The sequence below is a fragment of the Peromyscus maniculatus genome, chromosome 12, assembly GCF_049852395.1.
Source record: "Peromyscus maniculatus bairdii isolate BWxNUB_F1_BW_parent chromosome 12, HU_Pman_BW_mat_3.1, whole genome shotgun sequence".
Lineage (NCBI taxonomy): Eukaryota > Metazoa > Chordata > Mammalia > Rodentia > Cricetidae > Peromyscus > Peromyscus maniculatus.
Genome location: NC_134863.1, coordinates 8,442,502 through 8,459,745, shown reverse-complemented (window position 1 = coordinate 8,459,745; position 17,244 = coordinate 8,442,502). Strand labels below are relative to the sequence as shown.

Here is a 17,244-nt window from a genome sequence, read left to right as displayed (position 1 = left end):
GGAACTGTCGTAGCACCTTGTTAACGTGGACAGCCATGGGGCAAGCGTTGCTCGTCTGTTTCATAGATGACATTCCGCAGGCAGCAGGCGACTAAGAAACTTGTCAGGTTCACAGGAGCTGTTGGGGCAAAGGCGAGATTCTCGGCACAGGAGTCTAGCTCCTGAGCTCTTTGTCTTAGCCGATGGCTAAGACCACTTTCTAAGGGCTAAAGATCGTGTGTGAGTATATAACAACTAAGCCCCCAACAGCACTCACTTGGCTTAGGAATATGCATGTTCTTTGGGAACCAGATTCCTAAAAGGTTGGATTGTACTGTTGTGAGGTTATCAAGGGGCAGTTGTGTGCTCTGTGTGATCTGACTGTGTTGCGGGGAGCTGCAGTCCTGTGTGAGGTTATCAGGGGGCAGTTGTGTGTTCTGTGTGATTTGACTGTGTTGTGGGGAGCTGCAGTCCTGTGTGAAGGTTATCAAGGGGCAGTTGTGTGCTCTGTGTGATTTGACTGTGTTGTGGGGAGCTGCAGTCCTGTGCACTTGTGGCTCAGGTTGACCCAGTGGTTCAGCTGTCATCAGTGACACGCTCGTGCTGCAGTAGAGAGACTGTTGACAGCCTTGCACTGGACAGTTTCCTCCTCAGAAGTAAGTGCTGAAGGGAGAAGCTTCCTCGGGTGTGAAGACCTTAGAAGACTTGGCGCCATGATGTGTGGGCCCTCTGCGTCCTTTCCTGATGCAGTGTCATTTTTACCCCATTTCACACTCACTTTCTTGCTAGTTATGTTTTTATTTATTTATCTTTTTGTTTGCTTTTCGTTTTTTTGAGACAGGGTTTCTCTATGTAGTTGTGGCTGTTCTGGAACTCACTCTGTAGCCCAGGCTGGCCTTGAACTCACAGAGATCCACCTGCCTCTGCCTCCCGAGTGCTGGGATTAAAGGCGTGCACCACTGTCCACCTGGCTATGTTTTTATTTTTAAAATAAACCTTAGTCATTTAGGTTTATATATTTTGATTCATTTAACTGTCAAGTTTCAGAGCGGCGATGCTGGCCTTGTCTCCAGAGCAGGAAGTGTAGGTAAAGAGGGTTCCCAATGGTGTTAACTATGCAGTCCACTGAACTCTGCACATTGACAGAATTCTAATCATAGCAAGACACGCTTCTCATACTGAAAAAGCGTGGTTCTTGGTGTAACGTGGCTCTTTAATACTTGATGAACAAGGTGACTGGTGCTCCCTATCTGGAGTTCTGAGTGCTCTCACGGTGACACAAAGTTAAGATGACCCCAAAGTTACAAAATGAAGGACAAGATGGGGTCAAAAGTCTGGCAAACATTGTATGTTATTCCCAAAAATGTTCTGTAGATAAACATTTCTTATATGTATGATTTCAAAAGAAAATATTCTCCAATCAGCCAGCTAGCCTGAGAGCTCATTAATTTCTCATTAAGCACGTTAGCCAAAGACAGAACTCCTCCCCCTTTTAGTCTCATTAGAATCTCTTCATCATCCTTTGTTTCCACCACCCCTTTCCATAGCCTGCTACCTCAGCATGCTTTCCGCTGGGTCGTTCCGGGGGAAATACAGTGCTTGTCACTGGGAATCTCCGAGAGGAATACCAGAGTCACGGCGTATTCCAGTCATTTTGTAGCCTGCCCTCCCTCCCCACCTCCTCTTTTTACTCCCGGGCACATGCTCCTCGCTGTCTGGTTGGCGATAGAAATACCACAGTTTTCCTGTCTCTCAGTTTTGTTTCCTGAGTCTCAAAACTCGATTGTGTGGGTCCAGCTTCTGCTCAGTGAGGGTCCTATGTGACTGTTTTCTTTCACTCCTGGGCCTGGCCAGCTCTTGAAGTTCCAGCAACCACCGGAGGGCCAGGGCACACCACCACCATGGTGTAAAGGCCTGAGGTTGTGCGAGCATTGGACCCCCCTCTTCTGTTCTGGATCTGAGCTGTTCTTGATTTAGCTTCTTCCCATCTGACTTTCTTTTCCGTTGGTCTAAGATCCTGTCTAGTCCTGGGCTTAGGGGAAGGATCTTCTTCGACATTGATCCTTTATTCCTAAGCCATCTCTCTGTTAGGTTCCTTCCATTTCAAATGTGGTAATTAAAGTGTTAGATGTGAATATGCCTTGTTTAAATACTTTCATGAAATCAATACTGAATGCTAGAGGATAAATACTACATGTTCAGAGTTGCCACCAATGATCAGGTTACAGTGGTCAGCAGTCAGGCTTGCTTGACCAGAGGATTGTTATATGTGTATACCTTCCTCATCCTTTCCCTTAAACTGGTGTCCTCCACTTGCTCTGTATTTACTCTTTCTTCTCACTCCCAAATATGAAAAGGACTTGTGCTGTTGAGATTCCCCTTAGGAGCAAACTGTGTGCAGTGTAAATATCGTCTTACTAGACTTAATGTCAGTTTTATTGTTCAGTGCTCCAGAGCCCATGTGAAGTAACCCTAATTTTAAAAATCGTGTAAAAATGGGTGCAGTATTTGGATTATGTTTCAGTAAAGCGTAATTGTGCTGGCCATATTGAGTTTCCACCACTGTGGGCGGTATCTGGAGTGATTCAACTCGAATGACCGTGGTATGGGAGGCTGAGCCGGAAGTAGTTCAGCAAGCCCCGGCGGACGCGCAGTGGTCCATGGATATTCCGCGCTGGCTCGATGTCCTTAGTGCAGATCGGCAGGTCTGCTGCTTGACAATGCTCACTCCTCTCTCCTCTCAGAATGTTCAGTTATCACCAGATAAGTTCTTCACATTAAAAAGAAACTTATAAAACTGATCATGTATAAGATGAGTTTAACCATTTTTTTTTCTGTTTGCAGCCAAAAAAAAAAAAAAAGCTTTAAAACATATCTATTGATATGAGTGTTAGTAAAAGTGAGGCCTCTAGAACCTCATCTACTATTCATAATGGACTCTGTGTTCTAGGAGGTGAGGCCAAAAATAGTGCACAGCAGGGCTGAGTTAGCCCTCGGGAAACATGTCAGCACCCCAGAGAAAGCAGACTAAGTGCAGAAACTGTGTGTACCTCTCTCTCCTCTTCCTTCCCAGAATAACGAGATCGTGTTGTGGAATCTTGTTTCCTTTTTCTCATGAGGTAGTGATGCGGATCGGAGTTACTGAGTCTGGTTCTTCTTGCTTTCTGATCCTCGCTCCGCCGAGTGCTTTTGCCTGAGTCTTATCGGCACTGTCCGCCGCTGCCCTTCGCACAGAAGTGTTCGCTGAGCTTGTGGTTTCCCTGGAGACGTGAAGGATTAGACAGAGGAAGCCCCTCGGCAGCTCACTAGGAGTGTTTAGGTGTCGGAAGTGGGAGAAGGGTGCAGGGTCCCTGGGTAGTTCGTCCACTCTGTCGGGTCTCTGTCGTGTCTTCCCTCTTACCGGTCCGCTCCTGTCGCCGTCACTGCTGTGAGAGGCAGTCGCCCTAAGACTTGAACACCGGATGTAGGCCAGAGAGCAGCGTGCTTTTCAGCGAGCCGCTGAACGCCGTCAGCTTCGTTGGTTTTATACTTATTTATGTGTTTGTTTTGGCGAGGAGAACATGCCACAGCCTGAGTGTGTAGGTGAGAGAAAAACTTACAGAATCGTTTCTCTCTCTCCTTCTACCCTGTGGGACCTGAGATCAAATCCAGGTTTCCAGGCTTAGCGGCAAGCCCCCCCTTGTGCACGGAATCATTTTGCTGTCTCTGTTTGCTTTGAGGCAGTTTTGTTTTTAGTCCAAGATGGCCTTGAACTGGTAATCACTCTGCTTCAGCTTTCTGGGTGGTAGGATTACTGGAATGCACCACGCTGTCTGCCAGCATCTCTTATGCTGGAAAGAATTGTTGGAAAGGTTTGCAAAGTTCAGTGCAAACATTGTTAATGCCTCTATTAAACTGGTGTGAATTGAAGTCTGGAAAAGATGTGACATACTTAGACTAAGTTTGATGGGTATTTGGAATGTTCCTAAAGCTAACTATTTTTTTCCTTTCTGCTGTAGGGATCTTTTATTTAGCCAAATGTATGACAAATTAAGTGAAAACTCAGTTGCAAAAGGAGTGTTCTTGGAGTGCCTCGAGCCCTACATTTTAAGTGACAAATTGGTGGGGATTACACCCCAGGTCATGAAAGACTTGATTGTTCATTTCCAAGACAAAAAGCTGATGGAAAATGTGGAAGCCCTCATTGTACACATGGACATCACCAGCCTAGACATTCAGCAGGTGAGTTGACAGTCTGCCTCCTTGAGCAAGCACTGTTCCTTCCCTGACCATACTTACCTGACCAAGAAGGCCGCTCCCTGCCCACCACAGACCCTAGTTAGTGAGCTTGTTGATACACTTCTTAGGACTTTACATAAGTAGAAATGAGGTAATAAATGCCCCCAAGCCAGAGAGTGTGTCTTGTAATCCTTGGCCGTTTTTCAGAGCTCCTGGCCGTTCATCTTTAAATCACCCAGGAAAGGCTTCTTGCCCGACTCTCACTCAGTTTACTCACTAACGTAGCTTTCATCTGGCAGGTTGTTTCCAACCATGGATATACCTTCTCATTAATAAAGACCTTTCTTGCCGGGCGTTGGTGGCGCACGCCTTTAATCCCAGCACTCGGGAGGCGGAGGCAGGCGGATCTCTGAGTTCGAGGCCAGCCTGGGCTACCAAGTGAGCTCCAGGAAAGGCGCAAAGCTACACAAGAGAAACCCTGTCTCGAAAAACCAAAATAAATAAATAAATAAATAAAATAAAATAAAGACCTTTCTTACATTTAAGAGAACGATGCCATTTAAAAATTAGCTAGTGCATGAAGCAGAATTGAGTTTTGAAATGAGAGGATGGTGTGAGAGGAATTGACAGGGATTTTTAGACCAAGTCGGCAGCCTGGGATTGATGGTGAGGGTCGGTTTTGTGGCTTCAAGCATTTCACAGTTTAATTCTTTAATTCTCATTAGTCCTCATAATGAGTGTCCAAGCTTCTCCAGCTAAGATCTGAGTGGCTTTCAGATGTCTCAGGAGGACCAGGCCCTTCTAAAGGTTCAGATCCCACAGAAAGAGAGCTTGGAAACACCATTATTCTTTTCCTAATGTGAGCATTTGAGGTAAAGCAGGGTTCTCTGTGCACATGCCTTTTTGGTATGTGGGTGATTTGGTGTAGACGGTATGGTCTGCCGACAGCCCAGTGCTTTGAGAACCTATCACTTTGCCCATAGATGACTGTCATATCTAGGAGAAATTTTTATCCCTTCCCAGTATTTTTAGCTTTTTCTAAATACAATGTAAATATGCTATGATCTCTCTTTCTCTCTCTCTCTCTCTCTCTCTCTCTCTCTCTCTCTCTCTCTCTCTCATACACACACACACACACACACACACACACACACACACACACACTCTCCATGCTTGTTTGCTGGTGTGCATCTTTGGATGTGGAGGCCAGAGCTCAGTCTTGGGTGCTGTTCCTTAGGAAGTACCCACTTCTGTTTGGGCCTGTCACTGGGACCTGAGCTCTCCGGTTAAGCTAGGGCCGCTGGCCAGAGCTCCAGGGCTCCTCCTGTCCTCACTTCCCCCGTGCTGGGATTATGTGTACGCCATCACACCTGGCCCTTTTCATGGATGCTGAGGACTAAACTCAGGTCCCTAAGTGTGGGTGACAAGCACTGTACCGACAGAGCTGTCTCTCCAGGCCCTGAATAATGTTTAAATCCTTCTTTTAGTGTCTTTGATCTGCAGCATTTGTCAACTCCATCCATAGTGCTTGTTTCGAGTCAGGCTCTGAGGATGCTGAAGCCTTCCTGGTGTCAATGCCTCTTCATAAAGCTTAGATTTAAGGAGAGAAGTTTGGCAGGAAGCAGAAAGATAAAATTTGAAAACAAGTGTTAGATTACAAATCAAAAGGCCGATGTAGTAGAGATAGGCTACCCGAGGCTGCCTGACTACAGAGAATCTTTCTGACGGACAGAAGGTATCACAAAACTGAGGGTGGTGGTGCATGTCTGTTATCCCAGGATTTGGGGTTGTGGAGGATTAGAGGTTCAAAGTACAGAGTAAGACGGACTACAGCCAGTCTGGGATCCATGAGACTCCCTTTCAAAGGAAAAAAAAAAGGCGTTCAGATGCAGAGAGAAGAAATCAGTGGTGCATGTATTTTGGATGAGAAGTTCATTTTAGGTTAAAAACCACTGTAAAGGGGAGAAGAGACTGCCTTGTGTGTTAAAATGGCAGGAAAGAGGCAAGCAGATCTGGAGCCCGATGATTAGAAGCAGAGCTCACAGGAAAGGAAAAATGTGTTCACTGTGTTCTAAGAGCTGTACAGAAATATTAGACTATTTAGCAGAATCACTGTGCTGCCAGGGATGGTAGATGATGGAGGTCAGTGTGGTGGAGAAGGTCAGTGTGGTGGAGGAGGTCAGTGTGGTGGAGAAGGTCAGTGTGATGGAGGAGGTCAGTGTGGTGGAGGAGGTCAGTGTGGTGGAGAAGGTCAGTGTGATGGAGGAGGTCAGTGTGATGGAGGAGGCCAGTGTGATGGAGGAGGTCAGTGTGGTGGAGGAGGTCAGTGTGATGGAGGTCAGTGTGATGGAGGAGGTCAGTGTGATGGAGAAGGTCAGTGTGGTGGAGGAGGTCAGTGTGGTGGAGAAGGTCAGTGTGGTGGAGAAGGTCAGTGTGATGGAGAAGGTCAGTGTGGTGGAGGAGGTCAGTGTGATGGAGAAGGTCAGTGTGGTGGAGAAGGTCAGTGTGGTGGAGGAGGTCAGTGGAGGTCAGTGTGATGGAGGAGGTCAATGTGGTGGAGAAGGTCAGTGTGGTGGAGGAGGTCAGTGTGGTGGAGGAGGTCAGTGTGGTGGAGAAGGTCAGTGTGATGGAGGAGGTCAATGTGGTGGAGAAGGTCAGTGTGGTGGAGGAGGTCAGTGTGGTGGAGAAGGTCAGTGTGGTGGAGGAGGTCAGTGTGGTGGAGGAGGTCAGTGTGGTGGAGGAGGTCAGTGTGGTGGAGAAGGTCAGTGTGGTGGAGAAGGTCAGTGTGGTGGAGAAGGTCAGTGTGGTGGAGAAGGTCAATGTGGTGGAGAAGGTCAGTGTGATGGAGGAGGTCAGTGTGATGGAGAAGGAGAAGGTCAGTGTGGTGGAGAAGGTCAGTGTGATGGAGAAGGAGGAGGTCAGTGTGATGGAGAAGGAGAAGGTCAGTGTGGTGGAGGAGGTCAGTGTGGTGGAGAAGGTCAGTGTGGTGGAGAAGGAGAAGGTCAGTGTGGTGGAGAAGGTCAGTGTGGTGGAGGAGGTCAGTGTGGTGGAGGAGGTCAGTGTGGTGGAGAAGGAGAAGGTCAGTGTGGTGGAGGAGGTCAGTGTGGTGGAGAAGGTCAGTGTGGTGGAGGAGGTCAGTGTGATGGAGGAGGTCAGTGTGGTGGAGAAGGTCAGTGTGGTGGAGCAGGTCAGTGTGATGGAGAAGGTCAGTGTGGTGGAGAAGGTCAGTGTGATGGAGAAGGTCAGTGTGGTGGAGGAGGTCAGTGTGGTGGAGGAGGTCAGTGTGGTGGAGGAGGTCGGTTTGGTAGAGAAGGAGGAGGTCAATGTGGTGGAGAAGGTCAATGTGGTGGAGAAGGTCGGTGTGATGGAGAAGGAGAAGGTCAATGTGGTGGAGAAGGTCAATGTGGTGGAGAAGGTTGATGTGATGGAGAAGGAGAAGGTCAATGTGGTGGAGAAGGTCAGTGTGATGGAGAAGGTCGGTGTGATGGAGAAGGAGAAGGTCAATGTGGTGGAGAAGGTCAGTGTGGTGGAGGAGGAGAAGGTCAGTGTGATGGAGGAGGTCAGTGTGATGGAGAAGGTCGGTGTGATCTGATGTTTTGGAGACTAAGTTGGGTATGAGGATGTATGAGTGAGGGAATGAGGGTATGTAAAGATGATGTTTTGTGGACAGGGTGAATAGTGATCAACTGAAGGTGATTGGAAGACAAGCAGTCCGACTCTGAGAGGCAGAGGCAGAGGCAGGAGTCTTACTTGCCATTTCTTTTGTGATAGCTGCTAGACATCTTGGTGAAGATCTTAAGCAGCTGGATGGGGCAGGGGGAGGTTAGGGTGGAAGACATGTCCGTCATAGTAAGGAGAGAGAGGGTGGAAACCCTACAAATACCTCTTGTTCTTCTACTTCTGCCTCCGGCCACTTGGCCTTGTCTCTGCCAAGCCGTTCTCCTCCAGTCATTTTGACAGTGGATGATGTGACACAGCCCTCATGGGAACAGAAAACAAGGACCTCACTCTGCTAGGCGTCTGCTCTCTTCCCTCACCGTCTCCTCTCCTTCATCCACGCCACAATCCTTTCCCGTGTAGTCTCCGTCCTTACTGTCTTCTGCCCATTCAGCCCCTCATGGTCATCTCTCTTCTTCTGACTCACGTGCCGGGTGTCCTTAGGTCCCAGCTCATGCTGTTCTGAGTGACTTTGAATGCTGAAGAGGAAGTCGGGCTCCTTTAGAAAGCTTATCGTAATCGTAAGCAATTGTGTGTGCACGCGTGTGTTTAGTTGGATGTCTTCTACAAGTCTTTTCATTATTTCTTTTATTTTTGAGATTATAATATAATTATATCATTTCCCCCTCCCTTTCCTCCCTCCAGATCCTCTCATATATCCCTCTTGATGAATCATGACTTACACCATTTTATTGTCTTCTTCGATGGGTGTCCAAGCTGAGTGTAAGCTCTAGGAGGGTAGAGCTCCAGGCTGCATTTTTCTGAATCGCTTTGTTCTAGTGCTAAAGAGGTGTTTTGTGAATTTTTGAAGACTGTTTTAATGATTAAAAGTAAAATGAATATTGAAAAGAGAGGGTTACAAAGAAACAAACTCAGAAGTTGAGGGCTATTTTCAAGTAGCTATTGTACTGTTTGAACTAAAAATTGAGCCTGCAAAAACACCCTTCCATTGGGTTTGAGGATTTAAATCTCAGTTTCCACCCGAGAAGAAGGAGCAAGAAAGCTTAGGGAAGAGAAAGGTCTTCATTCCCAGAGCTTGAAGGAAAATCGTTGGTGTCATATGACTCAGGAGACTCTCCCTTTACAGGTGGTTCTCATGTGTTGGGAGAATCGTCTGTATGATGCCATGATCTATGTCTACAACAGAGGCATGAATGAGTTCATTAGCCCAATGGAGGTAAGACACTTACAACTCGACGCATTTAATATTCTAATGTGCCTCTACTCTATAGTTGTAGAATTTATATTGGTTTATTGGAACTGTATTCATTCTTTTAAAACATTAATTTTGTTTTGTTTTGTTTTTCAAGACAAGGATTCTCTGTGTAACCACCCTAGCTGTTCTGGAACTCGCTCTTTAGAACAGGCTGGCCTCGAACTCACAGAGATCCTCCTGTCTCTGCCTCCCTAGTGCCAGGATTAAAGGCGTGTGCCACCATGCACATCTCTAAAAAATTAAAATTGATTTTTTATTATGTTTATTTTGTGTGTGTACATGCATGTTAGTATGTTTATGTGTGGATAGGCATGTGAGTGCATGTTGAGGACGTGTGTGTGTGTGTGTGTGTGTGTGTGTGTGTGTGTGTGTGTGTATTCTCTTTCTTCTGCCACATGCGTCCTGGGGGTTAAACTCGGGCTGCCAGTGTGCCTTCAGCACTGAGCCATTCACTCACTGGCCCTTACCTCAGGACTTCGAGGTGGTATTTATTTTTTTAATTTTTTGTTGATGATTGAACTCAGGACCTCTGTGCATTCTCTAACACAGAGCTGCACCTTTAGCCTCAGTAGTCTTTAGTTGCATATGTAAATATTTAAATATCAGGGAACAGTAGACAGAAATAATGCCTACTCTTAACTTTAAGTTCTGTGTATTTTATGTAACTTTTCCAGAAGGTCTAAGAAATTTTTATGATTATGATAGCAAATGAAGTGCTGTTGGGCAGTGCTGTTTTGTGAGTATGTTCTGTGGGTAGGTCCTGAAAGGAGACAGGAGTCACTGGGAACTCTACTGTGCTGCCTTGCTGAGTACCAGTGTTAAGGCATTCGTGATGGTGCTGTCTCCCAGGATGCTGAGTACCAGTGTTAAGGCATTCATGATGGTGCTGTCTCCCAGGATGCTGAGTACCAGTGTTAAAGCATTCGTGATGATGCTGTCTCCCAGGAGACCTCATGGGTGCAGCCATCTTGTCACTGCAGATGATGTGGCTACAGACACATGTGGCCTTCTCAGTCCCTGCTTGTTGCAGTCATGACAAAGTTACCCCAGGAGCTAGACACTCACTTGAGTATTGTTTAGTCAGTAGTCGCTCGTTCAGTTGCCATTTGTTGGAGCACACCCACCACCTCCAATTTTGGTCACACTCTTTTCTCTTGGTCAGTTCCTAACCCCAATTGGACGATACTGAGAATCTGTTCTTTGCTTTAACCGTATCAGCTGTCCCCTCAGCAAGGCTCCATCCTTCCTCACATGTGGAGCATTCTCACGCCACTTCTAGACCACCAGTAGGAAGACTTAATGTAGTTTCCAGTTTTTCTCAAAACAATTCCTTTAAAACCAGTTCTAATTTGAGGCATTTATTCCACATTGATAAAAATGGTTGTCGAGGTAGGGTTGGTGAGATGGCTCAGTGTGGAAAGGCCCTTGACAACCTGACCTTGATCCCTGGAACCTACATGCTGGAAGCAGAGAACCAATGCTCACAAGTTGTCTTTTGACCGGCACATACATCCTGTGGTACACCCACATACTCCCACATAGACACATAGAAATAAACTAATTTAAAAAGTTGTCTTTTGACCGGCACATACATCCTGTGGTACACCCACATACTCCCACACAGACACATAGAAATAAACTAATTTAAAAAATTAAAGTGGTTATTGTGTTTTTATGTTGCTTTTGACAATTTTATTTTATATGCTTTTGTTTATTTATGAGAGGCCAAGCAAATATCATGACAGCCATCCTAATAACTCAGTTAAGAACTGGGCCTCTGTTCCTGCTTCTTGGAACTGAGCAGGCAGTTTCTGAGGAAGCCATGAACAAAGGACAATCAGTCTTCAGTGCCTCTGACAGCAGAGACAAGGGAGATAGCATGTACCAAGCCTGGGCCACTGAGCCAGCCCCCACAGTCAGCATGTACTAGGCCAGCTAGCCTCAAAGCACAAAGCCCGGGACTTATCCAGGCCAGCCCCAAAAGGGAAAAGCTATAGCCTTAACCAGCACCTGACTAGCCCTAGCCAATTAGAATGTACTAATATGATTGCCACTTGCTAAGACAGTCATATCTGAGATGACCTGACTGCCCTAGGAGCTCCCCTTAGCTAATCTTAAAGGAGCCCGAGAGCTTCTCTTGGGCTTGTCATCATTTTGCCTCAGTGTAGGATGGATGGCCCCCGCATGCTGGAATAATAAACACTTGCTGATTGCATACGTGGATAGTGGTCTGTTGCAGGGCTTCTGCAGGACCCTAACAGTTTATAGTCTGGTTTATGTTTCTACCTCTATGTTTCAGGTGGGACATAAGGCTTGAGCTTGCCTCTCTTTTGTTCAGTGTAGTTTCCAACTTGAATGGGTTTCGGTAGGGGCAGCCTGGAATTTGTTATTAAGCAGTTTGGAGATGCAAACAGTAGGCATTAGGTTCATCCAGAGGTTCCTTTTTTTTCAGTATGCAGGGCTTAGCTGTTTTAGTACTGAAGAGGTCTACATTAAAAGACAGTTTGCATCTTGAAAATTTCTGGGTTTTCCTGCCCCGGCCAGCAGGGTCTTTCTTCAATGGGGACCTAAAGGGAGGGCCAGCGAATGAGAGGGACAAGAGACACAAAGAATGAGAGCAAGACAGGATGTCTGATCAAGCTCCAAAATTTTATTTTCCTCTTAAGGCATCTATAGGCCAGGGGCAAAGGGGGGTGCAAGCAGGGAGGGGACTTTAATCATGGGTTGTTCAGCCAGCAGGGAATGTTGATATGAGGATTATCTATCTACCCTTGTCTAACTGCCTAACTGCCTTACTGCAGTTTGGTCACCTGGTTTCTGAGAAGAGGTTCTGGTATTTGTGAGAAGAGGTTCTGGTGCTATGAAGACTTAAGCAAGGCCTAGATCTAGAAAAAGAGGAGAGAAGCCCAAATATGGCGGCATGTGTGTCAAGGGTCCCTTAGGCTTATGGCTCCCGTCATTTTCCAGGATGAAAGACTGTGAAATCCCCCTAGTGCCTTGTATTGGGAGGAAAGTCCTCTACTAATTTAGGTCTGAGTGGTGGCAGGGAATCAAGGGGCAGCGGAGAAGGGACTGCAGTGTGCAGAGAGGAGAAAGGATGACTCTCCAGTGTGTGTGGACACTCTCTAATGGGCAGTTCTAAGAATAGACAGAAGTAAAGGTTGACACACCCAAGGCCTGAAAGGGAAGGGGCGGAGCTAGGGCTTCCAGAGGAGAGCTTTCTGCTTGTGTCCCTTTAAATAATGTGAGCATCTCTCCACATTGGCTAACCTCTAATCCTGGGGTTCTCCTGTCTCCACCTCCGGAGTGGCTGGGATGAGCTAAGACGGCAGGTGTCTGCTCCTTTTGTGTGTGTGTGTGTGTGTGTGCTTCCTGATGCTAATGGACAGATGAGTTTGCACTTCTCAGTGCTAACAGTCTGTCCAGTGGTGTCTCACTGGATACACAAACCACACGTAAGGGCAGGCCCTAGGCCCAGCAATGGATGGGCTTTTGAGATTTATTGTCTCATGTTGCTTTCTTTGGGCATTTAAAAAAATCTTACTGGCTCTTTGCTTGTATATTATGGTTTCTGATTTTGTGTGTGTCTCATGTTTTTTCTTTTTTTCCACCTTTTTAAAAAATCTGTTCGTTTTTTTTTTTTTTTTTTCTTGTTTGTTTCTAAAGAGAGAAAAAGAAGGTGGGGCGGAGGAGAGCATCTCAGAGGAGTTTGGGGAAGGGAAACTGTGATCAGAATATATGTATGTATGTATGTATGTATGTATGTATATATATATATATATATATATACACACACACATATATAGTTTTATTGTATATATTGTATTAAATTTTATTTTCAATGAAAAAACAGAGTAAGGCGGATTAAAATAAATTGTAAACACAGCTTGTGAAACTGCCTTAATGGTGGTAAATAGTCTTGTATTTGGTTACAGTGTGGGTGCGGCAGGGGCATGAAGCAGTTGAACTGTTAAGCAGTTGAGTATCCAGAGCCGGCAGGGCAGTTCCCTAAGGGCTTTTAGTCATTATCCTAGGGGATGAGGGGGTAATATAAATAACTTTAAGGGACCTACTTTGTGTATCTCAAATAATAAATATTCATAAAAGCCTTTTTTAAGAAGTTAGTTTCTTTCCAGTCAGGAATGTTGGACATGGTGACTCATACCTAGAATCCCTGTACTTAAAGCTGAGACAGGAGGATTGCTATGAGTTATAGGCCATCCTAAGCTACAGAGTAAGACCTTATCTCCAAAACCAGATAAGAATTCCTCTGGAAGACCCTGACAATGCTCTCTTTTGGTTTGTACGTGCGAGGTGATGTAGGTAGTGCTTTTCCCTGGGGTCTGTACACGTGAGATGATGTAGGTAATGAGCTTTTCCCTGTGGTCTGTACATGTGAGATGACGTAGGTAATGAGCTTTTCCCTAGGGTCTGTACATGTGAGGTGATGGAGGTAATGAGTTTTTCCCTGGGGCTGCAGCCGTTGAGATGTTTCCAGTGCAAAGTCGTCTTTACCGCTTTGGTGTGATGCTGTTCCTTTATTTGATGACTCGTCTTTGAATAATAAAGCTCTTTCAGAGCCTAAGATGCTTTTTATACCAGAAATCACAACCTCGACCAAGACCTTCCTGTAGCTGGCATTTATTAAATGAGGGCGTGGCTCCAACATTTCCTGGGTGATTCTGTATTTAAGCCTAACAGAAAGTAACTCACTCCATCAAAGAAAGGGTTAATAAATGTTCTTGATTATCTTTAAAAATATTATGCTTTGAAACAATGATGCTTTTTCTGTTTGAATTTAGAAACTTTTCAAAGTTATTGCCCCTCCCCTGAATGCAGGAAAAACTCTTACAGGTATGACTTTTTTCTCTTTCAAAAAGATTTCTGTTACATTGTGATTGATGTGTTTGAAGTGGGGGGGGGGGCACACATGCTCTACAGTGCACAGGTGGAGGGCAGAGGCCAGCACTTAGGGTCCTCTGGTTCTCCCCTTCCTCTCCACTTGGGTCACACTCAGGCCACCAGGCTCACACAGCCTGCGTGCTGCGTGCTGCGTGCATACATGCTTTCACCCCTGCCTGTTGGCCGGCCCTCCCCCACCTTATTTCTGGAGACAGGCTTTCTCCCCAACCTGGGGTTGTCGGATGTGGCGAGCCAGTTCTGGGGCTTGCCTGGCAGTGCTGAGGTTATGGTGTGCATGGCCGCACCTGGCTTCTCTGTGGTGCTGGGGATCCAGACTCAGGCTCCCATGCTTATACAGCGGGCGGGCGCTTCTCCCACGGAACCGTATGGCTAGTCCCTCCCCCATTTTCTTCTGATGCGGATTTCTTATTTCATTAGAAAACGCATGTTATTATATATATGCCTTTTAAACTCTAGTGAGATTTATTTCATGGCTTAGTATCTGGTCTGTTTTAGAGAGTGTTTCAAATACACTGGGAACATATTGAAAGTATTCTGTTTAGTGGAATGTTCTGGTATTGGTTTATGGTTTTGTTCAAGTCTCGAATGTCCTGCCTGTCTTCTGTCATTGTTTTATTGGAAACTGGTACGGAGATCCTTCCCGCTATTTCTTTGTTCTGTCTCATGCCTCAGTTTTTCAGTTTTTATAGCTAATATTCAGGAAATGTTTATCATTTGGATGAATGGCAGTTTGATGGGACCTCCTCAAATTGCTTATAACTATGATGATATTTAACTTTTCAAATTTAATATAACCTAGCTCCTTTTGTGAAGTAATCCCTAAAGGCTTAATAACTATTTGTTATCAGAATGTCTTTTGTTCATGGTAAATAAACTGGTGGCATTATATACCAAAATTACTTTAGGTCAAATGGGAAAGTAGATTCCTGCCAGACTCGCCTAATTGCCTTTTAGCTGAACTGAAGCAACAATATAAATTAATTTTTTATTGCTTTTCCAAAGTTTGTGAGCTGCATCTTACTACCTTCGAAGGTTTTGACTTCATGTGGAAGTTAATGTGTATGAAAATTGCTAAGTTACACAGTGCAAGCCTTAGAATTCCGAAGCATTTGTACCTGGGAAACTGGGAAGACAGACCTAAGAAGGACTTTGCTTACACTTTGCTCCATCAGGGGCATACCAGCTTCTGCTCAGGCCACCCAGAGATAAAACTGCAGCAACTGAACTGTGAACAAAAGCTTCGTTTTGTTTAAAATGAAGTGTAAAAACTGTGGTCTTTTGCTGGAGCTCCTCGGCTCCTTCTGTGGGTCATTCCTATTATTTGCCATCAGTAACTGTACAGGATAGCGGTACCTATGAACCTCTCAGCCCTCTCTTGTGGCTGCTTTCATTAAGTCTGTGCAGGACCTACACTCTCTAGCCAGTGGGACAGTTCAGGGCCACTTGTAAAGTGACAGAGTCAGTGTGGTAGTTTGAAAGAAAATGGCTCCCAAAGGGAATGGCACTGTTAGGAGGTGTGGCTTTGTTGGAGTACCTGTGGCCTTGTTGGAGGAAGGACTTTGAGGTCTTATATGCTCAAGACATGCCCAGTGTCTTAGGCCACTTCCTGTTGCCTGCTCAAGATACAGGACTCTCAGCTCCTTCTCCAGCACCATGTCTGCCTGTGTGCCACCATGTTCCACCATGATGATAATGGACTGAACCTCTGAACAGTTGGCTGCCACCTCAATGAAATGTTTTCCTTGATAGGAGTTGCTGTGATCATGGTGTAGAAACCCTATCTAAGACAGTCAGGACCTGCTGATCTTTATCTGGATACTTTCCCCCCAGCATCTTTGACCAGGAATCTCACATGACTTTTGTCTGTCTGTTGTAAGGTTTTTCTAGTTAACAAACTGGTAGATAGTGGGCAGCGAGCACAGATAAGGACTTCATACCTCTGATGAAGCGCTCAGTGTAGCCTAGGCGTTGGCATGGCCCTGTGGTGCATGGCCCTCTTCCCGGTTCATCCGAGACATCCCAGGACTAGGATGACGATTTTCTGGTTGTCTCTGCTCTCGGCTCCTCTGCAGCACATTCCGCTCTCTCATGATATTGTCTTCATCTCCTTTCCTTCTGGAAATGCCACTCACAATCCAGGTCGCCACTTTTTCCTCAGAGCCACAGCATCCAGACCCAGTCATGGCAGATGGTGTGTTTTATGGGAGACTGTTTTCTGCTTTCCTGTGTTTGTTTAAATAGTTGTTTGTTTAAATAGTTGTCTTGATTCTTCCCGAGTCCTCAGTTCTGGAAATCCAGCGGTGTGGTGCTGACTTTTTCTGGGACTTGTGAGGACCTCATGGCAGCTGTCCTCAATGGAAGGTCCTAGCCCTAAGACTGACTGCACCCAAGAATATCAGGCCACGCCGCTCCCACTAATAGAGGTCAGGGAGACTGCTTGTTTCCTTTCGTCTAGGATTTTCAGTTCTCTGGCAGGTGAGAGTTTTCCTTTGGCCTTCATGGGCCGAGCTTCAGGGTCAGCCTCCAGTGGTGAGTAGGGCTGTCTCTGGTCTCCCTGGAAATGTGTGCAGCTCTCGTGTGTTCAGTGTTGGCTGAGATTCCAGGAACATGGGGGACTCTTTAAACCCCTGCAGATTCATCCTCCACATCATCCTTTCGAAAAGGCCTTCTTTGTCCTCAGTGACAGCAGTACCTCAGGCAGCTGAGTATTCAAGGGTAGCAACGAGTGTTTTCACGAACCCCTAAGAGCAGTGCTCTTCTCACGGAAGGGTGCTGAGTCTGGGTGAGGGCAGGTATGTGGAGAGTCTGGATTCTGCTCTCTTCCCCTTGGAGTATTTACTCCTCCATTTTGTTGGGCAGTTTTACTAAGAATGAGTCTTAAGTGAGCTGCCAGGTTGGCACTGTGCATTGAACGTAGAGCCCCCTGAAGACTGTGCTCTGCCACCAAGCTGCATCCATAGCCCTCGTTCTCGGCATCTTTGTCTGTCACTTAGGCCAGAGAAATTCGAGTCTTTCTGAGTATTGCGTCAGGTGTGCAGGTCACGGTGTGCTTACCCTAAGGGAAAGGCCTCAGGAGAAAAGGACTCTGGGTGCCCTCAGGTTATTAACATCTACTTCCTCTTTAGTAAACCTGCACAGTTACTTTGTGTATTAAGTGCAGGCTTGCAGGGTTTTTTGCTTGTTTACAGTGA

General features: G+C 46.0%; 1 protein-coding gene across 8 annotated transcripts in view; it reads left to right on the top strand.

The window, feature by feature from the left end:
- Nucleotides 1-17,244, top strand: part of Vps8 (VPS8 subunit of CORVET complex) — a 252,801-nt gene that overhangs the window by 97,605 nt on the left and 137,952 nt on the right. For all 8 annotated transcript variants that reach the window (XM_076548542.1, XM_076548544.1, XM_076548543.1 and 5 more), the window contains 3 exons: nt 3,978-4,200; nt 9,002-9,091; nt 13,933-13,984. In XM_076548542.1, coding sequence (XP_076404657.1) covers nt 3,978-4,200; nt 9,002-9,091; nt 13,933-13,984 — 365 coding nt within the window. The remainder of the gene's footprint in view (nt 1-3,977; nt 4,201-9,001; nt 9,092-13,932; nt 13,985-17,244) is intronic.